The 27,157-nt window shown below is 44.3% G+C and overlaps 11 protein-coding genes across 11 annotated transcripts; 5 read left to right on the forward strand and 6 right to left on the reverse strand.

Annotated features, from left to right (window-relative positions):
- Window positions 1–1,318: 1,318 nt before the first annotated feature.
- On the reverse strand, window positions 1,319–3,380 carry L199_001437 (uncharacterized protein; the record flags this gene model as incomplete). The annotated part of the gene is made up of 2 exons (XM_064887191.1): window positions 1,319–2,870; window positions 2,956–3,380. 2 exons carry the CDS (start codon window positions 3,378–3,380, stop codon window positions 1,319–1,321), a joined length of 1,977 nt encoding a protein of 658 aa, XP_064743263.1.
- Window positions 3,381–3,748: 368 nt separating this feature from the next.
- L199_001438 (uncharacterized protein) lies at window positions 3,749–4,579 on the forward strand (the record flags this gene model as incomplete). The annotated part of the gene is made up of 5 exons (XM_064887192.1): window positions 3,749–3,909; window positions 4,029–4,156; window positions 4,229–4,300; window positions 4,370–4,481; window positions 4,552–4,579. 5 exons carry the CDS (start codon window positions 3,749–3,751, stop codon window positions 4,577–4,579), a joined length of 501 nt encoding a protein of 166 aa, XP_064743264.1.
- Window positions 4,580–5,003: 424 nt separating this feature from the next.
- L199_001439 (uncharacterized protein) lies at window positions 5,004–6,593 on the forward strand (the record flags this gene model as incomplete). Its single annotated transcript, XM_064887193.1, has 6 exons — window positions 5,004–5,277; window positions 5,370–5,522; window positions 5,609–5,696; window positions 5,764–5,817; window positions 5,956–6,301; window positions 6,456–6,593. The coding sequence occupies 6 exons, from the start codon at window positions 5,004–5,006 to the stop codon at window positions 6,591–6,593; spliced, it is 1,053 nt and encodes a 350-aa protein (XP_064743265.1).
- Window positions 6,594–7,340: 747 nt separating this feature from the next.
- L199_001440 (uncharacterized protein) lies at window positions 7,341–8,773 on the forward strand (the record flags this gene model as incomplete). Its single annotated transcript, XM_064887194.1, has 2 exons — window positions 7,341–8,591; window positions 8,708–8,773. The coding sequence occupies 2 exons, from the start codon at window positions 7,341–7,343 to the stop codon at window positions 8,771–8,773; spliced, it is 1,317 nt and encodes a 438-aa protein (XP_064743266.1).
- A 410-nt stretch (window positions 8,774–9,183) lies between these two features.
- Window positions 9,184–13,197, reverse strand: L199_001441 (uncharacterized protein; the record flags this gene model as incomplete). Its single annotated transcript, XM_064887195.1, has 15 exons — window positions 9,184–9,460; window positions 9,544–9,829; window positions 9,889–9,974; window positions 10,030–10,151; window positions 10,222–10,353; window positions 10,416–10,535; window positions 10,592–10,732; window positions 10,805–11,280; window positions 11,366–11,573; window positions 11,653–11,729; window positions 11,785–11,887; window positions 11,952–12,228; window positions 12,294–12,482; window positions 12,561–12,747; window positions 12,837–13,197. The coding sequence occupies 15 exons, from the start codon at window positions 13,195–13,197 to the stop codon at window positions 9,184–9,186; spliced, it is 3,042 nt and encodes a 1,013-aa protein (XP_064743267.1).
- A 366-nt stretch (window positions 13,198–13,563) lies between these two features.
- On the forward strand, window positions 13,564–15,618 carry L199_001442 (uncharacterized protein; the record flags this gene model as incomplete). Its single annotated transcript, XM_064887196.1, has 8 exons — window positions 13,564–13,809; window positions 13,932–13,978; window positions 14,041–14,217; window positions 14,301–14,357; window positions 14,445–14,601; window positions 14,731–15,188; window positions 15,308–15,471; window positions 15,566–15,618. 8 exons carry the CDS (start codon window positions 13,564–13,566, stop codon window positions 15,616–15,618), a joined length of 1,359 nt encoding a protein of 452 aa, XP_064743268.1.
- Window positions 15,619–16,072: 454 nt separating this feature from the next.
- L199_001443 (uncharacterized protein) lies at window positions 16,073–17,082 on the reverse strand (the record flags this gene model as incomplete). The annotated part of the gene is made up of 6 exons (XM_064887197.1): window positions 16,073–16,161; window positions 16,256–16,365; window positions 16,431–16,449; window positions 16,515–16,589; window positions 16,766–16,779; window positions 17,054–17,082. 6 exons carry the CDS (start codon window positions 17,080–17,082, stop codon window positions 16,073–16,075), a joined length of 336 nt encoding a protein of 111 aa, XP_064743269.1.
- Window positions 17,083–17,779: 697 nt separating this feature from the next.
- On the reverse strand, window positions 17,780–19,520 carry L199_001444 (urease accessory protein UreG; the record flags this gene model as incomplete). Its single annotated transcript, XM_064887198.1, has 6 exons — window positions 17,780–17,989; window positions 18,122–18,243; window positions 18,377–18,595; window positions 18,762–18,832; window positions 18,969–19,047; window positions 19,277–19,520. 6 exons carry the CDS (start codon window positions 19,518–19,520, stop codon window positions 17,780–17,782), a joined length of 945 nt encoding a protein of 314 aa, XP_064743270.1.
- A 1,087-nt stretch (window positions 19,521–20,607) lies between these two features.
- On the reverse strand, window positions 20,608–21,896 carry L199_001445 (uncharacterized protein; the record flags this gene model as incomplete). The annotated part of the gene is made up of 3 exons (XM_064887199.1): window positions 20,608–21,017; window positions 21,158–21,773; window positions 21,831–21,896. 3 exons carry the CDS (start codon window positions 21,894–21,896, stop codon window positions 20,608–20,610), a joined length of 1,092 nt encoding a protein of 363 aa, XP_064743271.1.
- Window positions 21,897–22,562: 666 nt separating this feature from the next.
- Window positions 22,563–24,849, reverse strand: L199_001446 (uncharacterized protein; the record flags this gene model as incomplete). The annotated part of the gene is made up of 7 exons (XM_064887200.1): window positions 22,563–22,791; window positions 22,848–23,111; window positions 23,167–23,293; window positions 23,431–23,780; window positions 23,911–24,112; window positions 24,186–24,454; window positions 24,575–24,849. The coding sequence occupies 7 exons, from the start codon at window positions 24,847–24,849 to the stop codon at window positions 22,563–22,565; spliced, it is 1,716 nt and encodes a 571-aa protein (XP_064743272.1).
- Window positions 24,850–25,174: 325 nt separating this feature from the next.
- Window positions 25,175–26,535, forward strand: L199_001447 (uncharacterized protein; the record flags this gene model as incomplete). Its single annotated transcript, XM_064887201.1, has 4 exons — window positions 25,175–25,624; window positions 25,707–25,911; window positions 26,004–26,317; window positions 26,383–26,535. The coding sequence occupies 4 exons, from the start codon at window positions 25,175–25,177 to the stop codon at window positions 26,533–26,535; spliced, it is 1,122 nt and encodes a 373-aa protein (XP_064743273.1).
- Window positions 26,536–27,157: the final 622 nt, after the last annotated feature.

Genomic DNA, 27,157 nt, shown 5'->3' on the forward strand with positions numbered 1-27,157 from the left:
CAATCGTACCTGTTCTACGGAAATTGCTTTTATAGTAAGAGGAACCTACCCTGAAATTCCAATCTTGCACTTGAATCCAGCTCGCATTTGGTTAGACTGGTTTGACGCGTGTTGCGTGTCGTGCTTATCTTTCATTGTCTCACGCATCATGCGTAGACAGGTCAGGTCATCGACTCGCTGGGAACACTTTGTAGAGTGTGAGAGAAGAAGCATACATCTCAAACATCGAACCAAGAGATCTTGGATCCTCTGGGCTCTTCCTCCGTTTCCGAATACTGTTTGCTGCCGCAACTCACTTTTTATCGTCTCTTGGTAGCGTGGCCGAGTGGTCTATGGCGCTGTGTTCAGGTATAGTTACTTTACTTCGAACCGCAGTCTTCGGGCGCGGGTTCGAATCCCGTCGCTGCCACGTGATTTATATCTATTTTGCTTGCACTTACATCCTCTTTCCTTCTTGTTGTTATTGTCTCACCACAAGTCGCCTTGGGGGTTTTTGACATTTTTCTCGATGCATCCTTGCGCTTTCGCTATACAATATCACCCCAAGATCTATGTTTTTTTCCCCTCTGGAAGCGCAGACATGCATTGAGATTGCACGTACTTTGAAAGGCTGTTGCTAGATATGGCTATGGATATGCACTGTAAAACTCGACCCAACTTTTACCGGGATTTCGTGCACCCCGAGTATACGTAACGTTTACGGTATTCCCATTTGTCCATGACATGTGGACATTCAAAAAATGGTACAAATACAGTACGAATTTGCGGGATGGGATTAATAACGTACCAACGGGAAGTCACCATACGGTACCGCTTTTGTGGGAGTCGTATACTTGCCAATACGATGTGGCTGATGAACAATGATGATGATGATGATGACGATGATTATCAAGGGTTGCAAGTTTGGAAGTCCAGAAGTGTGTTTTCGTCACAACTTATGTCAGTATTAGTATGACGGTTACGGATCGCACTGTTGTCAATATTACATCATCATCAGCACCTTCATCGTATGGCACGGTGATCGTGGGCTCTCCATATACATATCGAGCGATGAATGAATGAGGGTGAGGGTGAACAGGAATTGGCCGAATGACCAGCGATCTGCAGTAATGGACAAAATGGTCATTGATATAGTTTAACCTGCCTGATTGATGGATGGCTTCTGGTCAAAGTGTTAACCGTCATGTCCCTGACAACTTACCATAAGCTAATGGATATCTCGCCAGACAGATTCTGAAATTCCACAGGAAGTTGAACATCTCGTATAGTGCAGATGGTATAATGGATGTGCATGGTATATCTACATTTCATCTCCCGACTACTCCTCGACCAGATCCCCGCCCTTACTCTGAGCCCTCTTCCGTCGCTTCCCTTCCTCTCCACAGTTCCCATCCAATCCTAGACCTTCTTGATCCCTCAACCAATCTTTATAGCTCTGTTCGTTATTTGGATTACTCAAATATTGCCTCAACTTTGCATTTTTCATTTCCACTTCTTTCCTTCGCCATTCACTCAAACTCGAGGGGTTAACTACCCATATATCTACTTTATCCGGATCTTCACCATCTTGTCGCTGCTGCTCTTGCCGTTCTACATTTTCGTTCGTCGTCGAGATGCTATTGTCCAAACTTGCACTTGGACTACAATATCCCAGACCTTCATCAATTCTCATCTCCCTTAATACCTTCCCTACCGATCCTCTATTATTCGTCAAGACCGTCCAACCTTTCTGAAATCCCACTAAGAACGTCCGTAAGGTATGTATAGAAGGTAATTTGGATTCTAACGATATACCCTTTGATGGTGGATTATTTGCATTTTTAGATCTTCTTTTCTTGTCCTTACTTTGATCCTTACTTTTTATCCCGTTGGAATTCTTCTTCTCCTGTATTTCATGTTGATTTCGTTCTTGAATATCAACGATATCCAACATCTTCTTTACCACACCTACAAATCCTTTTTGAAATGATGTATGTACATCATCGACATTACAGTTTTCTCCTGTATATTCAGGTGGTAGAATATTGATCTTCATGTCTCTGAGTATCGATCCTTCCTTTGAACTCTGGATAATATCCTTCCATCTACTTCCGTGCCAAAAATCTCCATTTTCGTTTTCACTGTTGCTAAAAAGGATTTTGGCTCTGCGTTGTTCATCCTCTCCACCTATTATATCAACTATCCCAGGTAACCTATTCCTAACTTCTTCCGTCACCCAGAACTCAATCTTCTTCCCACCGTCATTTCCACAAATAGGTGATAGGCGATCCAGCATTTCTTGAATTAAGGGATGTTTCATCTCCCATTCTAATTGGTCTCTCAAATCTTTCGTAACGGGTATGTGATCTGCCAGTATGACCTCTCCATCAGTGGTCAATTTCAGACTTCTGAATCGCTCTTCCAGCTCTTGAGAAGTGGTAGGCAAATGAAGATGTGTTGAATCGCAACACAGAGCGACTAAGACCGATAAATCAAGTAAGATGTTGTTTGTTGGATGGATATCTGGACGTTTGATTCGCTTAGGTATAGCCCTCTGATCAGATGCTAGGACCAGGTCGATACCCATTGATCGGATGATTTGGAATGTTTTATATACCCTTACGTCCTCGTACCCACCCTCCGGTCGCTCTTCTAGTCGATTTAGAACGTATTTTATCCTAGGTGGTGGACATCCCTCAAGGCCTGGATATAAATGGGAAGCTTTGAGGAGTAATTTGGCTTGGGTTATTAACGAGTTGGTCAACTGAGGTCTGGATGGTCCAGCGTTGTCAATACCATCTTCGGTGTGGATCTCATCATCACTATCGTAATCCGAATTCAAGTATGAATCTTGTTCTCTAAATTCAGCCATCAATCGAGATTCTTTGATCCTATCATCCAAAACATTTTAGTCCAGTCAGCACAAGTTCAAAGATGAAACAGGAAAGTGGTATATAAGAGATTTCACTCACTCACGTGTTCACTTTCACCCAGACCTTGCCTGCATCCTCCACCACATCCACTTTAATCTGCTGTACCTTCCTCTTCCTATTCTGCTCATCGTTTTGAGTCTGACATTCAAAATGTTGTCCGATCGAGATGATCGGCCATTGAGCATATTTAACCTGTTCCCATACTGCCTGATAATACGGTATGTTACTTGCTACTTCCAAAGGAGGTACCTCACTCTCAACCAAACTATCGATATAATCACGTTCGTTCTCTACCGATAATAAGAATTTCTTCAATCCGACGATCGTAGATTGTTTATAAGAGTTGGGATGATGCCAGTCTATGATGGGTGCTTTGTATATCGCATCTTCACTTGATTCATCGATGAACTGCTGGATGGAATATAAGAGGTCGTTTATCTGATGTTGAGCTGATGAGATTGTTTCCATATTCAGTCGAGTCTTCCAGTACTCGATATGTCACTGGATGTGGAATCCTCACAGAGATCTTTTGTATCATCGATTGAACTCGACTTCGTCTTGATCCGTCGACAGTTCAGGGTAGAACCTTAAAATTGCCTAAACCACGTGTCAAAGGATCTGAGCCGCAACGCACGGATCCAGACCTCTCCCATTTGCACCGCACTGGTTGTTGGTTGTTGTTGTCTTTCTCATAAAGTCGCGCTGGCAAATCATTCATTCTCAACCTCAACCTCACCCCCTCTACTCGACATTTTACTCATATACCAATACACTGCATATCCACCTGAATCAAGTCACTCTTTTCTACACGATACATCAGCACTGCCAAAGTCACAATGGAAGTCTTAGGTCACGTCAACAATCTCTCAGAGTACGCTCGTTCGCTCAAAGATACCAGACTCTCGTCTTTGAGACACCCTGGAGAATTCTTCGACTATCAACGTGTCTCTCGACCTAAGGATATGCAAGAGTACCTCAAGAGGGCGAGCTATAACGTGTGAGTGGTGTTGAATTCAGTTTCTACTATGAAAGTCGATATCCCTCTGGCCTGGCCACTCGTATGACACCGAAAACATGTGATATTTATTGACTCGCTGCTTTTATGTCACACCACAGACGATACTTCTCAGCCAACTACGCGATCGTCGTAGCTCTCTTAGCTGTCTACAGCCTAATCTCCAACCCACTCTTATTGGTAGCATTGGGTTTCTTGATCGGTGGTTTCTTGTCTATCAACAGATTCGGTATGTACCTCTCGCTTTACTTCATCTGGTTAGTCACGAAACGTTGGCAAAGCTGATGACGACGATGAACAGTACCCGAACCTATCGAATTCAACGGTAAGGTCGTCACTCCTCAAAATCTATACATCGGTCTTTTCGTCATTGGTAAGTCAGCTCGACTACTCTATCTACAAATGATTTAGGTCAAGCTGATAAAGTCTTCTTCGTCACCAGGTATCCCCCTCCTCTGGCTCGCTGCTCCCATATCCACGTTCTTCTGGCTGGTGGGTAGCTCAGGATGCCTTATTGGCGCTCATGCTGGATTGCTCGAACCGGGAGTGGAATCGTGAGTGATTTTGGTAGCAGCAAGAAAAATACTGGAATTGCATCTGAGCTGATGATAACAATCTGGACAGTGAATACGAAGGACTCGAGACTGTATAATCCAGAGCTGGATAGTGACAGGGCGGATACCAGGGACGTTGGGTGATTCTGACTTCATTACATCGTTTACTTTGATGCCATATAGATGCCATCTTCTGAGAATCTTTATCATTACTTATAGAGCATTCGGTTCATGCACTTTCTTTTATGTGCTATTGCTACCAGCTGCACTTTTGTATTAGACCTCTTTTGGTTGCAAATTACATACATTCTGTGGCTGCAAATTCGTGACTGCTATGCAAGTAAGATGATGGGATGAGTGCTATAGCCCCTACCCCTGCCACGCGACTGCCGCGTCATGCTTCATGGGCTCGACAACATTCCTCCCTCATCCTGTCTGTTTCTTGCATCTTCTGCTTGACACTACCTAGTAATCACTCATTAGCCAGATACTAAACTTACTACCGGATCGACGTCAGACACAATGCCTCCCAGACCTATCAAAACACCTACGTTAGACTCCCTACTCCCTCCCATTCTCGCCCTGTTGCCCAACGCCTATTCAGCCCATCAGAAATGTCTGACCACAACTGCCCGACTGGTCCATTCCAACCACCATCAGTTGGCAGTCGAGATCCTCTTCGCGACCAGTAAAGAGTTGTTGAAGATTAACGAAGGGTCTAGTGGAGTCGAGCTGGGAGTAAGGATGATACAGGTTATGAGTGAGGCTGAGATCAGAGTTGACGATAAGTCTAGAGGTGAGTGGGAAGACTCCCTTCTTCTGATTTCACGTGAAGGGGGATGTGATACATATACCTTGACTGACATATCGACTGGACTTCCAACACAGCATCAATCACACAACTGCTCGCTTTGACACCCCCAACCGGACCATGGAGAAAGAAGTTAGCAGACGCAGCTATCAAATGGTCTCAGCAATTCGGAGAATGTCCAACAGGTGATCCGAACTTGCATCATTATATCGGTGAGATGTACTATAAGGGTGAGTGAGATTCTATCAGCTACCACTCCGAGTCTTCAGTGAGCAATGAGCTGCGCTGACTTGTTTGGGCTGGATACGATACACAGATCGAGCTTTCCCACTTGCCGAACAACATCTCCTTTCTTCTGGTAAACGAGACTCGGCTTTAACTTTGGCTCAGATGATGTACGAGTGGTGAGTCTTTTCACCTTGCCGTTAGGGGATCGTTTTTAGAAGACCGAGCTGATTATCATATGGGCAGGTGTGATCACGGTAGACTCGATCCTGGACCTTATGCCGTCCGAGGGACATTACCGTGAGTACTCAGACAGTCACGATTCAATTTATGGTCGTCTGTCACAGATATCGTATACATCTTCCTCTATCGTGTATTTTGTGACAATGTCTCCAGATGGTCATACAGGAACAGCTACTAACCTATCTACGGTCACAGATTCCTCGCTCAATCACCTCCTTCGATCCTCCCAGCACTCACCTTCCTCACCCAATTCCTCTCCTTATTATCCTCATCTATCTCGGCGTACCACAAGAACTTCATCACCGCCATCCCATCTCAAACGTCTTTCTCGCTCAACGAAGTCCACCTGACCACATCGCCGACGTTGAACTTTTTGCAATTGGCTTTGATAACTGTACAACGCGCGCCTGCACCTGGAGTCAGCGGCGTGGCAGCTAGAGGTATGGATGGTGGGATTGCAAAAGAGTGGGAAGGGCTCTGTAGGAGGTATTCTAGGAATAGTGGAGTGAATGGTGTGTTGGCACAGAAGGAGGTACAAGAGGTGAGTGGTCTTACATCCGTAGTATGAAGTCACCATTGCGCTTTGTCTTATGAAGTTTGGGACTCAATCACTGTCAATTCACTTCCCATATCTGTACACTGAGCACATCTGTTGACGATGGCCTTGTGCTGATTTCTTGTTTCTGGTACCGCAGACCCTCATGCAAATCTCGACCGAAGTATTCCACATCCCTCCACCAAGAGGCGCAGGCGGTAATGACCTCTTGCAGAACCTCATGGGCTCGCTATTCGGTGGAGGAGGTGGTGGAGCAGGGGCCATCGGTGCGCGATAAGCTACACTGGGCGGTAAATTATTGAGGGAAAAAGGAATGAATGATCGAATCACGATTTGGTCGGTTGACGAGAATCATGCAAATTATGATATGATATGTCAAATGACACCCTTTCCTTCGAATCAGTCCTTGATCAAACGTGTCACAAGCTGATATCGTCCTAGCCAGCTATGACGCTGTGACCTTGTTGAGCATGCTGGGGAAAACCTCTTGCGGGAAGTTCAACATACTGTACTGCAATTCGATAATTCGACTCGAGTAGCAGAAAGGAAGTATTTCGATCCTTTCACTCTGTTTTCTCTTATGGCGCATCATCAGAAGGGTCGTTGGAGATCTACTCTCGATCATCATGAAAAGTCACTTGGGTTGTTATGCGCAAATGCCATTTGACAATACTTACTGGCGACCGATGTCATCCACCATTTCAGAATCCATCATATGTATATGCACATTCGATCAGCAATCCTTTCAACGCCTCTACTGACCTGACACATTCACATCTACTGACCTTTCTTCCTGCCTATCCTTTTATCGAAGTTTGACTTTCTGACCATAACCCTGACAGAATGGAAATTATAAGAAGCGCATTTTCGAGGGATATACTACTGTAGTATTGTGTCCCCAATCCCCATTCTTCTTCTCTTGCCACTAACTACTGTACAACCACCACGCCGTCATACTAGCGTTGATCTTATTCGTGGGACTTGTCTTAGTTTCTTCTAACTATCGCTCTTTGGATATTCCAAAATGACCAAGAAAGCCTCGACCATCTCACTCTCACTTGCCAATCCACCTTCTACTACCGATAAGTGGAGCAATATCGGCGCTGGGGTAAGGTATTTCCAGCCTTCCGATTTCGAACGTACCATTCCTCAAGGTGATCATACGACTAACTTCGATAATCGAACGTTCGGATATCCGCCAATTGGAGTACACTCGACTCCCACCGCTCACGCTGAAGTACAGCCCAATACGCTGTTCACGGCGATGGGCAAAGAAAAGACATTGGAAGAGCTAGCCTCTGATTCTGCAAAGACCCTGGGGTTCAGCGAGGGTGATACCAACGTAGTTGTCGATGATATGTCTGGACAGAGTTCATATGATAGATACAGAAGACGAAATGCCCAACCTGCCATTCCGCCCATCCCGCTTTCACCAGCTGAAGCGGGGTCAATGAGTGAGAATGAACGATCGATGGAGAGAAGTAATAGCAATAATCCATTCTTACCTGAAAACATGAAGAGGGGAGTCCAACATCGAGACCAATATCCCCAGCCTGGTTCTTTTGGACATGGAGATTGGTATTATATCACCCCTCATGATGATGGGAGAGGAAGTGATAAGTCAACTCAACTTGGTGAGATTGAACAAGACGGCCATCCCAATGCCAACATTCAAAACTACGGCAAAGTAGAAACTTTCCCAAGCACTGAAAATGGGGATGACAATCTTGCCATCACAGATGAACATCCCGGTGCAGTCCATTTGCGTCAACAAGATTACCATCCATCTTACATTTCGAATCTCGAATCGGATATTCACACCTTACAGACTGAATTATCCTCTCTCAAGGAGGATTACGCAGCCATGGCCGATCGTAAAGAACACTACAAAGGTAAATACCACCAGACCCATACCGATCTAACAGAGTCGAATGAACGAATTGAACATCTAAGGAAGAGCGCACGCGAATTCCGTGAAATGTATGAACAAGCTTGTGAAATTTCTCAAAGGAATTATACCAATTGGAGTGAATCTCAATCTAACGTATTACGCCTCAATGAAAAGATCAAATCTCTCTTAAGTGATGAAGAAACTACGCAAAGTAGGATCGAGAGGTTGGAGGATGATAAAGTCAGATTGTATGCTGGTAATCATGCTTTGAGAAGTGAGATGAAAGGATTGGATGAACAAATTAGAACTTATCGGGATGGAAGTTATCAAGATGGACTTCGTATTGCAGAAGAGAAGAAGTATAGTGAGAGCCTTCAAACGAAGGTAAGAGAGTTGGAAGATTATATTTATAGGACCAGAGGTGGGTCCCATTCCCACCAACAAGGGGAGATTTATAAGAGATCGATTTATGGGAGGGGTGAAGATGAGAAAAAATATAGGATGAAGTGAGGGAGCCAACTCAAGCTCAAGATGATCAAGATGATCAAGCGGATCGATCCGATTGATCCGATTGATGACTCTTCCAGCTATAGAGTATAGGGTGTACATGCAGGATCATCACTTTGTTTTGTTCTTCCATGTCCTCTTCATTGCTCTTATAATATAATCAGTTTCATATCTTTGTCTCGATGCAATCCTGGAAGCTCTGATAATAGATTTACAGTTCTCATAGGATTGTCATATCTGAGTGACGTGCGGTGGCAAACGATGTCCAAGACTGCCAAACGTGTATATCACTGTATGTGCAAGTAAAACTTGGAATGACCGCTGAAAGTCCGTCCTAGGCTGTAAGTTTTGTTAGTCCAGTGAATCTCCATACTAGCCATCATTATGGGCTGCCTTGAAACCAAAATACACATCATACAAATAATCATCTATCACAATATCAAAAACACATTCCCCCCTAGACCGCAAACTACAAAGCCAACTCATCGTCCTCGACCTCCTCTTCGTCCAATATACCCTCAACCTCTATATCCTCCTCACTCTCTTCTTCTACCACTTCCATCGTCTGATTCTTCAATTTTGGCTTTGCTTTTGGTTTCCTCGGCGTTTCATCTTCATCCTCATCCAAATCACTTATTAACGAGGGAGTGACTGAATCCCTACCTCTTCGAGTAGAAGCAATTGACGATGCGCGTCTACCGCGTTGGGAACCTACTTCAGATAGAGTATCGACATCTTTTTCCTCCCTGCGTTTGGACACATACACATGCAAAATCAGCACCAAATCAAGCCGTTTCAATAGTAGGTAAAGAGAGGTATATATACTCACACATCATCGATGAATCCCCATAATTCCTCAACCTTCTCATTCTCACTCGCCTCATTCCTAAATCCATCTTCACTATACTCTTCAAGTTCGGGATATCGTTTTAGCAAAACACCTTCATATCTCACCAAAGCATTCTTAGAAAGAGCATCGCCGAAAGGTCTTTTCGCTCTGATGGCATGGATAAGTGCTAATTGCGATTTCAAACGCCATGATTCTACCGTATCATCGTCGGATTCAGGAAGGTTCAGTTTGGATAAGAATGAAAGCAAGGCTTTTCGCATCTCCTCTACGATAGCAGAACAAGTTAGATGGACATTCGATGACATTCAAGGTCGAAGAGCTCACTTGATGTTTCCGTCAATAGAGATTCGAGTATCTGCTCGGCCAAGCTCAAATGAATAGCAGTATCTATCCTGAGACCTCCTCGTTCACTGTACGCACCAGTCAGCTTATCATCCAGACGCATATTGACCGGCGGACACTTACACTGTCTTTTGCGGGTCTAGCCAATCGACCATCATCAATCCCATCTGACTTATAGGGGGCATCTCCTCATCTTCGGCTTCCTCGGAAAGTTGAGCCAGGAGGCCAAAAGTATCCGAGAAGATCTGCCGAGCAAAGCGTGAGTATCAGTAAAGTGCAGGAGCTCGATATTGCGCGTGGGTTTATAGCACTTACAGAAAGCATTCTTCTCTGGTTCTCTGAAGAAGAATAGCAGTAGATCGGCAAGAAGTAGGTCAAGCATTGTCGAAGAGGTTGATTATCTGCTGTCTCGGGCGAGAAATAGAGCAAGACAAGTGATTGGAGCACCTAAGACGGATGGAAGAGCAATTAAGCTTTCGTGTGTCGAAGTACAGAGCTGGTCAGCTTACCGTCTCATCCGATATCATTCCTGCTAGCATCAGCTTAGCTACACCTTCACAAGCGACAGCTTGCACTTCCGGTGAATCTTGGCTTAAGACATGTCGGACGAGCTCCACAACTTTATCCGCCTGTGATCAATCCACCATCAGCTACGATCCTACCGAATCAGAAGAGGTTCACTCACCGCCATAGTGTTGGAAACAAGATCATTTATATCATGTAACATGAGTAAGTCAAATACTACCTGACAAACTTTGACTTTCAACTCATCGTCCGCTGCCGTAAGCTGTTGAATGAATAGTCCAAAGGAGTTGGCTGCCATTTTCTATCGTGCACAAAACCAACGTTTCAGCCGATGGCTCTACCCTGATGTTAGACAGAGGACTGAGGAACTTACAGCATCGATCGTGCAGCACAGTCCCAGACATATCAACCCCTGATCTCTCAAAGCAGGTTCCTCCTTATTCCTCACAGCAGGGATGATCAAATCCGGTAACAGACCGTGGAAGACCGAATTATCCTGTAAATTCGTATTCACCCTTTCTAACAGGCTGATACAAATCAACAGACATCTTAGGTCTATCAAGCCAGCTTTCGTCCTTTCTTCTGGATCTTCAGAGTTGAGTCTCTGTGAAGCTGAGAAAGTCGATTTTCGACGGATATTCGATTGGTCACTTGTTGATGACATTTGACTATCCGATGGTCCTTCCTCTTCACCCTCTTCGTTGAGATCTTCTCCACCTGCTCGAAGTTCTGTGACAACATCTACTACTACTCTGATCAAGTCCCTTTCACCATTAGCGATCTTAGATAAGACATCTAAACATTTCGGGATGAGCGGTTCGGGCAGGTTGACTTGAGAGATCATTTCACCTGGACACGTATATAACATGACATCAGTCAGTCTTGATATCAACATGAAATCGGATCGACTTGTGTAGGGGACGGAGGGACTTACGAGCAAGCTGGAACATCTTCCTTCTACCAATCTCATCTGCATAATCGAGATTAACCGCAAGTTTCAGTAATTCACCAACGATGAACGCTCGATCGGTGAAATCTTCATCTCCGTCATTCGTGGATGCGACCAGCTTGTTGTACTCGTCTTGTATGCAGAATGCAAGTGCCGTCACCACAGGAAGAGCTTCTTCAAGTCGAACGTCGTCCTGATTTACCAATGGAACACGAGCAAAAGATCAGATCAGCTAAGCCAAGGAAGAAAGGCGTCCTGGAAAGCTGACATACCTTGTTTGAGATGCAGTGATCAACGAATACCCTGGCCAAGAAAGCTTTTTCAGGAGTCAAAGAGGTCCAAAATTCATCTGCAACAGATCCATAAGCTATTGGTCCACACAGGCCACACATCAAATAGCTTACCATTGAATTCTACTATATCGAGTATTTCAGGTCTAGTGACAAATACCGAGATCAGAGCGTCTTCTGCTACTTGACTAGAAACCACGTCGAATCGTGATAGGAACTGTATGCAAAAGGTAAATCATCAGCTGAGAATCATCCAATGTGGTCAGTTCAGATCAACTGACCTCGATCATATCGCCTTCGACCAAATCTACCCAACCGCCCAACATGCCCGCAGCAGCCTTCCTGACAGTCCCTTCTCTATCTCCCAGACCATTCCTCACTATCTCCTCTCTTTGGGCGATCGACAATACCCTCGGATCAGGAAGGGAAGTGGCAGATAAAGAACCAGCATAGACCGTTCGCCTGAGGACCGGATCAACGTCCCTTGTTCTAGCTAAGATGTGCGGGAGAGTTGTGGGGTTTCTAGGTAAATTGTACAGAGCTGCTCGACGAACCTCCCTATAAAGGAGAAATACGAGCATTAGCTTTGCGGATTCCATGCTAGGATGAGAGATCCAACTTACGCTGCAGGATCGTATCTGAGGAGATCGAGTAAGACCTCTCCTAAAGATTCTTGACCTTCTTCCAAATCGTCTTCATCTTCACCGCTTTGTAATTTCGCTAGACCCAATGCAGCTTGAACCCTCACAGCAGCTTCTTTATCCCTTGCTCTGTTGAGCAACGATTCTCTCAATAAAACATATAGATCTTCGCTGAAGATAGTATCCATTATCAGTAAACAAGGTTGACGTGGAGATATTACCCTTTTGAATGGAAAACATCATACTCACTCCATCTCACCCAAACCATTGATCATCGATACAGCCAATAAAGTTACTCTGAATCTGACATTCTTATCTTTCGCTTCCATCCCTCTTAAAAGATGCTTGAGTAGCTTGACGATGAATCTGGTTGAAAAAGTTTCGACCCCTTCTTCTTCGTCTTCTTCTCCCTGATTCTCAGCTTTGCTCGCAGCGTCTATAGACCGAAAGACACATCCCTCAGCTTGATTGGCCATGAATCAAGGAAGGATAGTTGAGCTATTCAGTGTGAGAGAGGGAACATACCTTGTTCAGTAGAGTATGCTACATAGCTCGCAACGAATTTTACCACTCTATCAGCTACTGCTGTCCCCTTCTTGATCGGTAATACCCTATTGACCATTTCTATAAATGCATTATTGAATGTCCTTTCCCCTACCAGCTTGATCCCCTTGATCAGCTTGATTCCCTTGGAAGTATCTTCAGTGATTGTAGAGCATTGCGATTGGATGTTATACAGGGATACAATATTCTTCCGGTGGTTCGCAGTGGTATGTTGCACCTGCTCGAAGATGGGTGGTAAGAGGGTAGGCAGAGTTTCGGTCAAAAAGGAAGGAGTGAGTGCACGAGGGCGATTCTTCTTGGCTGATGTTATTATGGAGACCATCTTGATTAGTGATCTCGCTCCGCTCCGGAGATCGATCTTGTACCTGTCTGAAGGTCAGTGTTGATGTCGAAGTGTATGAAGAGCAAAAAGATCATGCAAGAGCGATTTGTTGATGATGATTGTTGTTGGTATTTTACTGTTTGTTTACTTCACGCCTGTTTCGATGTATTACGTAATCTGATCACCATTCAACGCGTCGAATGTCGAAAATCAATGAGCATGATGAAAACAAAAGTCAAGATGGCGTCAACAAACATCACAACGACGACCTTCATCCTTCATCAGCTCCCGATAGTCTCTGCTTGGATCTACGTAAGGTTTTCTCTCAAACTACTCAAGCCAAAGTTCAAAGAGGCCGGAGTCACCATGTCACAATCGAATCGTAAACCACCTAATTCCCAGATACTCCCCGGATTCCCACTGTTGGGCCTACCAGAACTGATGGAATGTCTATCCGCCCTCGGCATCCCAGCGCAGATGGAGGATCTCACCAAGCCGACTGCGGGGACCACGCAGGGGATATATGCAGGTCTGATAGAGGCTTTGATGGGTGCGCCGATGGAATCGATCGAAGCTCCCAAGCAGGCTTTACTGGGGATGATGGAGTACAAGGTGAGAAATTGGACAAACACATGACTTCATGATTATTCCTATCTTTCTGGCTCCTCTCTGGCCATATGACCTATAGTACAACCGAAAGTCGAGCTGAGGATGTTAATGGTAACATATGCTAGGACATGTACAATGATGCGCTTCAATTCACAATGTTCTTCCGACATGTGTAAGTGTCTACCATCCAAGAAGAAAGGTCTGTGGAATGCTAAATTCCACCTTCCTATTCAGCCGAGACCTAGCCAATCTATGTGGAATAACCAACTTCTCTCTTGCCGATCTCACTCGACCCGAACCAGCAAGGTTCAAAACTGTTTTAAGTGGAATAATGAATTTCGCTAAATTCAGAGACGAGAGAGCGCACTTCCAAGCTCAATTACAGGCGAAATTGCAGGAACAAGCTGAGAAGTGAGTAGCGATCTTGTTTTTGCCAGCTTCCAGAAGTATTGTTGTCTTCAGATAAGAGCTGATCAGGTCCATGGAACGGATAGAACGGTATCGTTGAGGCAGAAGATCGATCAGGTTGAGAATGATATTAGTGAAATAACGTGAGTTAATCTTATATGATTATATAAGACGATTTCTCGAAGTGGTGAGAATGTCATTGACTGATGATGCGTCGACCCATGACATAGCGCTCGAAATGCCGCTGAGAGACCACAGTCTGAACAAGCTCAGAAAAGGAATGACGGACTTCGAGCGGAACTTATGGAATTGAGATCCCAGCAGATGAAATTGAGTTCGGAAACAGAGGACTTGAAGAAGGAAAGACAGGCATTGATGGATCAGGCGGTGAGTCTGGTGGATGTGACATAAACCATCCTCCTGTCAATGAAGGTTCGAAATGAAACGCATATTCAGTATTAGGGATCATTCCAGTAGCAAAAACTGATGATCATGATCCTCTATCTACATTCATAGGCACACAATGCTCATTTGAATACTCAAATCCAACAACAAATACTCTCCGCCAAATCACGTTTAGTCCAATCTCCAGATCGGATCAAAAAACAAATCAGTGAAATGTCCATTTCGCTCTCATCTGAAAAAGCCAGATTATCTTCTTTCCAATTGAAAGCTCGTGAACTCTCGAATCGATTGGAAGTTATCAATTCCTTAGAACTAGACTTGAAAAACTTGATCGATTTACAGAAAACGATCGAGGCGCAAAAAGTCAAGATCGAAGAGGCGAAGAGGAATAGGACGATTGGTGAGAGTAAGAAAGAATCAAAGGAATTGGAATTGAAGAATTTACAATCGAGAAGTGATCAGTTGAATAAACAGATTGAAAATGCCCAGAATAAATTAGATAGACAACAGGAATTGACGAATGAAACTAGAGAAAGACATAATAAGAGATTGGCAGAGTTGAAAGCTGAGTGAGTGACATCTCATCAAACACAAGCAATATCAAGTTATGATTTTATATTTCTACATTTTGCTATTTGTTGGATGGATTGGACTAGACCAACGCTGACGCTCCAACGTACCGACGTAGATACACCGTTCGATCGAAAGAAAGAGGAGTATGGCAAAAACAGCGTGATTTGTTGTTGGCGGAACAGAAAGAATTGGAAAATGAAATGTCAAATTTCATTCAAACTCATGAGAATGAAATAAACGATTTGTTGCAGGAATATTGGACGATGAGGAGACAAGCTGGTGAGTAGTAATCGTCTCTCTCCTGATAACAATCAACGACCTCGTCAACGAAGTTAGCTGATATATCTTGTTTTGTTTTATTCTGATGTGATAGAGGATTACATGAATACCATGTCTGTCAAACTTGGTTTACAAGTCAAGGCGTAGGAGATTTAAACTCAAACATTTAGAGATCATTCCCTCTCTTGTATCATGCTTTGATTGTTGTTCTATAATCTTTTGATTTGGACGTTTGTCAATTTGACATCGATAAACATCCCGTTTTCTTCCCATTTGGGTATTTTCTCAGTTGTATATTCTCATTTCATGCAGTGTCACTAAGACTCAAGTTGTTCCAATGTCTTGGGGTCCGCTTCCTTGGTTTGAACCATCATTGCAGCTTCTTCATGGAATTCACCTTCTTATTCTTCAAATAACATACCACCGCTGAGATACATACAAAATTAAACGCCTACAACGGAATAAGATACAATTCAAAAACACTTTCACTTTCCCCTCCATTCTCCCCTGGAATAGTAAAAGAAAGAAAGAAAGAAAGAAAGAAACCTCTAATCCTATCCGAAAAGAAGGTCAGTCAATCTATTCGATCAAAATGGATTGATCAATAGAGGTTGGTGGTTTTCTCTTTCTTCTTGCTGGCTTCTTTCTTACCATCCTTGTGAAGTTTGGAGATTTGTTTCTTCCAGCCGACTAATAATGCCGATAATGCACAGAATCAGCAAGTCAATCACAATCACTACCACCGTTGGACCACACACTAAGTTGAGGCGAAATATACACTCACAGCAACTCTTACAGTTGGCGTTACCATGAGTCTTACACATGAAAGTACCATCTTTTTGGTTCTTGAAATGTGCGGGAAGTTCGAGGGGACCTCTGGGTTTGGGATCGAAGCTGAGTCGGGAGATACTCATATCAGCTTGGGGTAGAAGGCGAAAGTTAAGGTGACAGATGCTTACCCCATCATAGCATCGTTATCTGTTGGTATACCGATCTCACGTCAGCTCATGTCATATACCCTAGAAGGAGAAATGGACACTCGCCCTCTCTAGCGTCGAATTCGCATTGTTGACAGACTTCGAGACCGTGCTCGCAGAAGAGAGCGTCGTTGATTTCGACTGGAAGGATGAGTAAGTAGAGAGTTAGTATAGTCTGATGGAGGGGTTGTACTACGTATTTGATGGCAAAATAGATGGTTGATTAAGAGGGACGAAGGAGGTGGAATGGGTGGTATATTATGATGAGTTGGAAGTGGATAGGAAACCGATATAGAGTACGATAGTCTGTCACTTACTAGATTTATCGGTACTGTGCAAGAGAAAGAAGAGAAGATGCCGTGAATCAGCGTTGTCCATATACTCATTGAAAAGGTGATCCAAGGGTAAACAACATGAGTGTCACCGTCTCGGAATGATAGGAAGCATGTACTTGAGTATGAGTATGGATGTGAGGAAAAGCAGAAGAAGAAAGAAAGAAAGAAAGAAAGAAAGAAAGAACATCATCACCTCTCACCTCACCCGCTCTCCCCGCATCACCGCCTCTCCCATCCCCATGATTAAGGGGGGTAGTAAGGATTACTTACTCAGTGGGAGAAACACCGAGATCAGCCATGATGAAGTCTGTATATGTATATGAAGCAGAAGGACTTAGAGGGACGCTGGAAGGCTTATATTGAGTGAATTAGGAGGTTGTATAAATGCAAAATAGGAATAGGATTCATGGGGATGATCAGTATATATAGTGGTCGGGTGACTTCGTACGATACCATACCTCGAGGCATAGTATGCTACCAAGGTTGGATCAATTATCACAATCACAAGAAGTCACTTGACTTCTGTCGTGTGAATTCGCACTACTGTTAACCTAATCTACTGACACTTTAGCTGGACACACCGGTTACTCAGAAAAACCAAATGATCAGGAGAGAAAACCAAATTCCCCATGGAGACCCCATAATCCATACCGAAAAAGGTACCATCACAGCTCTATCCTATGAATTACCACATCAGGCAACTCCGATCCACAACGGAAGGAGATGAGATGCAAAGCACACAAGTCGAGATTCCCATTCACGTGATCTATAGATCGTTATCTAGGTGGTATAGATTCAAGACATGAGGTATATCCATTCTCTAGGTATGTGTTGGTATATACAAAGATCATATTCTTCCTGCTTGTCATCAGATGCGAGACCTCTTCATAACATTCAAGTCGATCAATCCCGTTGATCTATCTATATAACATCTTTTCAGTCTTGGGATTATCGATCCTATGATCTAATGTCCCTCGTGATTCGGTTCAACCCTATCTAAGCCTTATCTTTCCCCTTTCCCTTTCCCTTCCCATCCTTACCTGCCGCACCACTAGCTTTCCAAGCGCTCAGAATCGCATCGATAACATCCCTCACTCCGTCGTTGTGCCTCACTGATGTGAACAGAGTAGGACCATTCTCACGCATCTTCGCAGCGTCACGCTTCATCACGTCCAGCGAGGCTCCTACATGAGGAGCGAGGTCGATCTGCGGGAGAGAACAAGATGATCAGCATTGATTTATGATCAAGATTGGGTTGGAACAGTATGGATGTGGATCAGAGTATATTGGAAGATTGTGCCAAGGATGGGTGCGTTTTTTTTCCGAGCAACCACTTACCTTGTTGACGATCAACAGATCAGACTGTGAAATACCAGGTCCACCTTTCCTTGGGATCTTATCACCTCCACTGACATCAATAACGTAGATGATATAATCTGCAAGCTCTCTAGAATAGTTGGCTAGATCAATAAAACCGATTGTCAGCTTGGTTTTATAGACCATAGACTCGTTTTGCACGGAAATATGTATCATCCTTTGAAAAAATCGTACTTTCTTCTCCACCTTCTCATATCATTTTATGAGCCAACTCACCAGCCAGATTGTCCCCTCCACTCTCAACGAACAACATCTGACATCCAAACTCCACTTGCAGTTCCTCCAATGCACCCATATTGGCACTAATATCTTCCCTAATAGCAGCATGGGGACATCCTCCCGTTTCGATCGCCCGGATCCTCTCGGTCGGCAAAGCCTCGTTTCGGATCAGGAACTCTTGGTCTTCCCGCGTGAAGATGTCATTGGTCACGGCGGCTGTGTGGTATTGAGTGCGATGAAAATGACATTGGATGATGAATACAGCGAATGAGTCGTAGTAACAGTGGATTGGAATGGAATGGAGTCAAAGTTGATGAGAGAGGGACGAAACGAATTTGTTAGTTATGATTAGATTTTTATGATTGATAGGGCTTACACTTACCGATATTATATTCATCCCTCAAAGCTCTACAGAGCGCCAAGAGCAAAGCAGTTTTTCCTGATCCTACGGGACTGCAAAATCACAAGTGGGACAATTAGCTCTTCAATATATGCTTCACGACATTTAAATCATGGTATCACGGGGCGAAGAGCCCATATACGAGAGTATGCTATGTTATAGCTCGCCAAGAACAGATAAATGACTCACCCTCCTATACCAATTGTGAAACCCCGTTCTTCCCAATCCCTTCCTGAATAATCTGGCATGTCCCTTTCTGAGAATTTACCTAGTACAGTGAGGAGAAGGTGATCAGCGTGAAATTTTCGTATCGTTTGCTGAAGCAAGACCTTTTCTTGGCATTTCTCCTTCTCATCGCAAATACAAATCATCACCTTTCCCTCTCTAAGGGGATTGCGCCCCTGCATTTCATCATTATTCTACTCATACTCATACGGTCACGCTAGCCTTGCTCAACTATAGCTCTCAAGTTGGTGTAGGTAGATCCATCGACTCACCAGCATGTTCCAAGTGCTCATGGGTATGACCATGCTCGTCGGGCGTCCATCCATCGTGCGTATGTGAATGTCCATTGCCATGATCGTGCGAGTGGAGGGGCGAAGCATCATTGGCTGAAGAAACGAATGAGACGGGTCTGGAAGAATCATCACCTTCGTGAGAGTGGGTATGAGGTTGATTCTGAGCAGCGTTGAGCGCTGAGGTAAGTCGGTCCGAGAATTGACAGACTGGTTGGGAGGTCATGGCCGATCACTGTAGATTGGTTTAAGACGGCAGTGAGTCTGTTATGGCTTTGTGTATGCTACAGTCTTTTGTGTAGAAGTAGAGGTATGTTGGTGATATCACTAAGCAAGTGATGATGAGTATGCCCACTGGTCAACAAGTGGAGTGGTAGTGGTATTTCGAGGAATGGAATATAACACAGACTGTACCTGTAGCGACGTAAACGCACGGACCCTAATTTGTTATTATCTAGTACTGTAATACCCCCTTACCCCTTGTTCCCTGAATCCCGCATGTCCAATTCACAAATCACAATTCATGGGGGGAATGGATACTCCAGAGCTAACGGTTGTCCCATAACGTTATAAGTGTACACGCCATACATGCACGTCTTGATACGGAGCCTTCTCAATCAGTGTTCTTCTTCTGCACTCTACTTTACGTGGTAAATGCTTATCCGCTATTCGACTAATCCTCACTGGACATCTGTTAAATCGCCGCGAAGAGGCCGGAATAAAGCCTGGCTTCATCGATATCAACGTCTCTATGAGATTGGACGTGGAGGAACGCTGGACGTGTCCCGATAAAATTTGATGTCGAGACCTCAGTCAGATACGCAAAATCTAAAAATGCAAATACAAGTACTGCATGCGCAGATTTGCGACTGTGGACTTAAGAATCTAAGAAGTCCTTTGTCTTGCACTTCACCTAAGACACTTTAACACTCTGATTCTGTCTTCTTGTCCAAACAAGTATGCTTCGAACGACCAGTCAGCTGGCATTGAAAACTTATTTCAGATGCAAGTAAACTGCTTACAACTTCCAGCTGACTTTGACTACTTTCGTACAGTATCAAGCATGTAATGATGGTAATTATTTCTCATCTATTACAATTATGGGATATTCTGAATCAGATGATAAATGGAAATATCGATAGGCCAGCTAAGTTTCCCAGAAGAAAGGCAAAAAAGAGACAGAAGATAGACGATAGAGATAAGTTATGTATATCAAGGGAAAATCGTCTTATAGGTTTCCGATTCTCCCCATTCCGTAATGTATCCAGTATAGAATGTATTTCCCTTCATGGAGGTGGATGAGCAATCAGCAATCAGCGATTAGCACCTAGATATGGATATGGACTATGCAATAATCCCGAGAGACACAGTGCAGTACTCACCCCGCTAGTTGTATAACGTCTGTTTCTCAATATTTGTTCAGTCACTTTGGGATCTTCCTCAAATCCGGATTCTACATTGTCCTCATCAATCGAGGAGATGTTGACAGGATACACCTCGGTGTCATTCGTACCAGTCTCAGAAACGGGGGTGTCTATGCCTTTCTGAACATCTCGATGTCGATGTCGATCCCAAAGGCTCGACCATTCATGACCAAATACCGGTACATCCTCATCAATACCGTATCGCTCATCGAAATCATCTTGAAAGGCATCCCCAGTATTTACCTCTTCGTTCTCAACTCTTTGCAACCCGTTCTCAAGATCGGTAGTTTTCTGTGAAACTTGTTAATCCTCTGATCCGTCTTGAAAATTGAATTTTCTACCATTCTCATCTCTGATTCAACAAGGGATAAACGACATTTATGATCTCTCCAATTACTTTCAATCATCTTATATTCAATCCATCTCTATTTCATCTTACGATCTGCCTCTTCCTCTGATCCTTGTTGACCAGGGTCACCGGCACTATTCTCCAACCAGCTTGTAATCGACTTGGATTGAAGTGTGTGCAATTGTTCGAAATAATCTTGACAAATTGAAAAATAAGATTGATAATACATTTCCAAACCATATCTAGCTCGATTAAATGACTTTTCCTCCTCCTCTAACAGATTTGCATCTGTCGCAAGCTGTTCTTGTCTTTGTTCTCGGATCTTTTTCAATTTTTGCAGAATACGTGGATTGGCCGTCGACACTTTCCCTTTTCCAATGGAATTTTGGTTTTTCCATAAATCATTCTTTCGCTTTTGTATATCCCTCTGAATTTTCAGAAGAGACAGTTCAGACTCGAGATATTTGTCTACAGTATCTGACACTTCCTTGACGAAGCCTTCGGTGAACAAGTCCCGACGAGAGGTCTCCCCAAAGCTCTTGTATAACATGCTTAAAGTGACTTCACGATTTCCGAATCGAGGGGCTTTCAAAAGAGAATTTGAATCGTTCAGTAGAGGTATGGAATCATGATGGATACGATTCCATCCATATCCATCTGCGCCATCTATATCGTCGGTATTGACCGGTCTGATTCGGTAGGATGGCTAAAACGAAATTACATTACGAGCGGAGCTCGTTTCATCTTGACTGTCAAGAGATACATGTCGAACGTTAATTTGATACTCCTCATTGGGATTTTGATTAGTATTGATGATGGTTATGGTCATGATGGGTGATCAAGTCTATAGACGTGATCATTTGCAAATCCTCCCGATCAGCACCTCTTACCCACAAATTTGAGATCGAAGGATTGGAGGTAGATGACACAAGACTTACTTCGCTTGGACAAAGTTGCTGACTGGAGTGGGACAGAACTATTGTTACTATGCAACAGATGATATGATCTAATATCTACTTTAGGAGTGCTATGAGAAATTCACTTCGGACACTCCTGATTTATAGCTCCCATCCTATCATAGCGGAATCTGAAAAGTCCGAAATCGAGAAAGGTCCAGTACAGTTCTACCATCATGTCATCATGTCATCAAGCTGAAACGTTCCTTGTAAGATATCAAAGGACAGAAGTCCTCATGTCGTCGGAGGTGATGTCAAATAAGTGGCATAATTGGTGGATCAATCATCATGAAAGGAAACGCATGTTGACGAAACCCCATACTTGTGGGTCATGATGACTGTAGACCATGACCTGACCTGACATGACATGACATAGTCATCAACGACTGCGATACTGTCGGGATTCAGCATCAACTGCTCCCGTTACCTTCGGACACGTCGATCCCGCCAAAAATGAATATACTCTCTTATATCATGTGTGTCGTGAGTAAATGATGCATGCATGTGTAGGATCCGAATGTCTTGCCCAAGCTACTGCTTCAAGAGCCCAATATTTCAGATACAGCTTGATCCGATATGCTCGTCTCCGCTTTTGACTGCATTTCCACCACGACTTCAACTCCGGATTGCGCTCCATTTTCATCTTGCTTCTTCTCTTTGGTGATACCATTTTCACCTTCGCCAGAAGTAGTTTCTTTACCCAACTGTTTCCCCGTTTTACGCCTTTTGAACCTCGAGTGTGATTCAGGTTGGAATTGACTTGGATGCCTATTGTCCAAACATATCAGCTGGATCGGACCGCTAGCGGAATATATACCACTTACACTCGTATAGCGGACCATAACCAACCACCCGACGCACTGGTATTCATCATCGGATGCGTACGTCCAGGCAATACCTGGTAGGTTCTCTCCCAAGATTCGGATAGGGTATCATGTAAGTAATGTGGATCTTTCTTCGACCAGGCAAGAAGCTCCGCTAAGACCTGCAGATGCGGAGAATAGACTACGATGGGTGCTGAACCTATCAGGTATTGGGTGAGGAAGGAGAGGACAGAGATTGGTGATAGCGTCGTAGCGAGAATCAATCTGAGACGACATGCCGGGTCAGCTATCGTTTCCCGAAAGAGAAATCTTTACTCACCCATCCCACCCACCCATATGCAATTCATCCCTCGTAGCATTCAACTCGGCAACTTGAGCATTATGTTTGCGCAATCGCTGAGCGACTTTGGCGGGTTTAGCATTGTCGTCTTCGGGTGGTGGTGGGGCTGCGACAAACAAGTGGTCAGTCTATGGCTTGAACTCAACCATTCTCGGACCAGTTGATGGATTCCGAAAGCTCATATCCCGCATACTTGCCTTCCAACAGACATCGTTCGCAAACTTTCCAAAGACAAGCACTCACGTCTCTCATAATCCTCCTGCGCTTCCATCCAATTCAAACACTTCACGCCCTTCAATTCCCTCTCACTTATATTCATAGATTGTAATATACTCCACGCAGGCGGTGAATCACTATTATTGAACAACAAGATCTTCCCTTCGCTTCCCATTCGCTCCAATATGGCAGCGGTGACAAGACCGCTCGTATCGTCTACTACCAAGTATCGCCCGCCGGGTCGGATGTTTGCCATATTCAATAATTGCGAGAGGGTATCGACTCGGAGATGGAGGACTGACGCGGGCGACCTTTCGGAATAGTGGTGTAGGATGTTAGGGATGGAAGGTGATAAGGGATGAACAGTAGTAGAGAATCTAAAGAAGGAAGTGAATCAGTGCTGAGCTTTCTAGTGCTTCCGAACAAATATTCAATTTCTTTGACTGATTTGGCGAGATCACCTCGACGACCAGGAGCAGCTCGAATTAAAGGAATTTCACCACTCACTTCTTCTCCTTCCTCCTCCTCCACTTCTCTTTACTAAACTCGGTCTTCAACTTGAACATCTCATGCGCTTCTTCCTGCTTTTTTATTATCTCTTCTACTGATAATCCTTGCGATCGCAACTCGTTGATCTCATCGTGCGATAATGTCTGTTTCTCCAATTCTGGTAGATCGTGTATGTGCTCATTGGTTTCCGTTATGTCGTCTGGGTCGTGGTAATGATTTAGCGGAATGCAAGCTATGCCAGTAAGTGTTTGATTTGAGAAAATCCTACTCACCGACAACGGCATCAACAACATTCTGTCTTTTCAACGGCCTTAGAACGTTCTTCCAACCATGATTAGTTCTACCACTATCGTTTTCTTTCGATTTCCCTTTCTTCTTGTTCTTCGTATTTTGTCCATTATCATCACTCATAAATGGTAGGGGCGTACTACTACCTGATCCCGAAGCAGAGGGTCCACCGATGATTTCGTACGTTATATCGTAATGTAGTCCCAGAAGTTGGGAAGATGGGAATGCTCCGTATTTGCCTAGCTGTATGAGACTATGGACGGAAACATACGAAGATCAGCTTTTTCCCCATTGATATTTACCAGGATTTCGCATATCGCAATCTGAATATATCTGACATGAGAGAATCTGGGATGTAAGATATCGGACCTACCCGTTCTTCTCCACCGTGATCACCTTGATAGCATCGCTAGGTAGTTTCAACATCACCGTATCACCCTCTTTTATCCTTGTCAATCGTCTCAGAATCACCTCTGATAGAGGTTCTTTCGGCTCATCGTCTTCGTTCTTGCGCTTATTGGAAGGTGGAGGTTGAGGTTTAGTTGAGGGTTCTGCGGCTGGGTTGGGAGTGTCCACATCCATGATTTCGGAAGGTATCGATACTTGTTGGACCTCGCTCGGTGCTGGTGCTGATCCCGGTGCACTCATTGTGCAAGCGTGTGTGGATTAGCCAAGGGTGTGTAGTGGACGTGAATTATATCTGAACATGAAATCTGATCTTTGATTTCCAAAGGTATCGAATGAGTTATTGGGATAAAACAGCCACAAACAGTGAAAAAGATATTCAGGTGTACCACTAACAAAGTCCACGTTTCGCAGTGGGTGGTGGTGACACTCTGATCCTCACTGCTAATGACGCGTAGTCAACCTTTCACTCTGCCAGAAATCCTATAAACTATCTTCGAACCACCAAAAGCACACTGAGCATCCATAGAAGAATCTCATATTTCACTCAGTCCGCATCTCAAGCACCATGGCATCCCCTCCATACATGTCATCTCGTTCTCCACCCCCACTGCAACATCCTAAACCTACCCATCCTGCCTACCCACCTCCCGAACCTCCTCATACACCTACCGGCGGATCAGCGCACTCCTCTCCTTATTCCCAGGCCCAGCGCATCTCGCAAGATGGTTATATACGATACTCCTCTCCACCCGTAGGCGAGCAGCAGACTATGGCTTCGGCTTCTTCTAGCTCATTTGGCGCTTATGGTGGTGGAGTTCAGAATCATCGAGCGGGTTATCCAGCTGGAACACCTGGCGTTGGGGTTGGACCTGCACCGGGCCCACAGGGGTATAGTACTATGAACAATGCGAATGCCTTTGGAGCTTGGCCTGGTATGAACGATGCGACTGCTCAGATGGGTGTGCAGTTTGGTAAATCCGCGGTGGCAGCTGGTCAAGAGTATGTAGAGAAGAATGTAAGTCTGGGTACAAACATACCACACCTCAACAGAGTATGAACCGAACGACGTTACTGATTTGTGGCCCGAAATTTTTCAGTTCACTCGATACCTCCCTTTACACTTGATCAAAGTATCATTCTCAGTCACCAACTCCTACGTGCTCAACAAATTGCGCTTGGTCTTATTCCCCTGGAGACACAAGCCATGGTCAAGACAGATCAAAAGGTCCTCTGAGAACGGGGTCATGGAAGGCTGGCAAGCTCCCAGGGACGATATCAATGCTCCTGATTTATATATCCCTAGTAAGTGGTTCATAGACATATAGCTTAAAGTCCATATACCCTACCTGGACCAGGTTTTACCCTCCATGCTGACCATCTCTTACGTATTTTAGCAATGGCCCTAGTCACATACACTCTCCTTTCAGCTCTCGCTTCAGGCTTACAATCCCGATTTCACCCTGAAGTACTAGGTCTATCACTCTCGAAAGCCCTAGCAGTCGTCACTTTGGAATTCTGCGCCATCAAATTAGGTTGTTACCTCCTCGACGTCAAAGGAAGTGGAGCATCAGGAGTAGAATTGATAGGTTATGGAGGATACAAATTCGTAGGTATCATCGTGGTGATTATAGTTAGTATGTTGGGATTCGGTAGATTGGTCTGCGGGGCGGTCTTCGTCTACACTTTCGGAGCGAATGCTTTCTTCTTGGTAAGTACACATCATCTTAAGACGCACACGGAAGTAGTGAAGCTGATAGATGGTTGCTGTAAAAGTTACGATCGCTGAAGTACGTCTTACTTCCCGACGCATCTGTATCGACCGTCACGACTACGCTTTCGCACTCTCAGAGATCAAGAAGGGTCCAGTTCTTGTTTTTCATGGCTATGAGTCAGGTTTTGTGGATGTTCTGGCTCTCGAGGGTGTAAGGTGAGGATATATAGTAGATGAGAGGCGAGTCATCTCAAGAAGACTAGATCGTGCATGATCCTATCTTATCTTTACATATTCGATTATGCAGTATTACCACGTACTCGATTTATGCATCCATATCAGCATTGCATTGCATTCAACGGTCCACGTGGAATGTCTGTATGGGAGGGATTTGATTCCGTTGATGAGATGGTCTAGGCTTGGTGAATTTCTCGTCACCCACTGTAGTCCACCATTGTGGTTGTCATTACGACTGCGCTTGGGTCCACCTCTCAATGCTCTCTCACTTTTCACCATCATCAATCTTCATATCCTCATATTCTCATCTACAATACTCTTACTACGGTCACACACACGATGACCTTCATCAAGGCATAAAACCGAACTCAGCCAAAAAAACAACGTCCAGCTACAGCTTTCACAGCTTTGGGAATAGCATCCACAGCCATCTCGTCTTGAGGGTATCTCGGCGAGCAGGACAAGAAGGATAACGCATATATCTGCATTGTTACGAATATCATCTGGATCAGTGAAAACAGCGCCCTACTATTTCCGGGTGGAGAGTCACTCAGATCAAGTATAACGAAATACGACAGAACTCGTTCCCACCTAACCATC

The sequence above is a fragment of the Kwoniella botswanensis genome, chromosome 1, assembly GCF_036426115.1.
Source record: "Kwoniella botswanensis chromosome 1, complete sequence".
In the NCBI taxonomy this organism is placed as follows: Eukaryota; Fungi; Basidiomycota; class Tremellomycetes; order Tremellales; family Cryptococcaceae; genus Kwoniella; species Kwoniella botswanensis.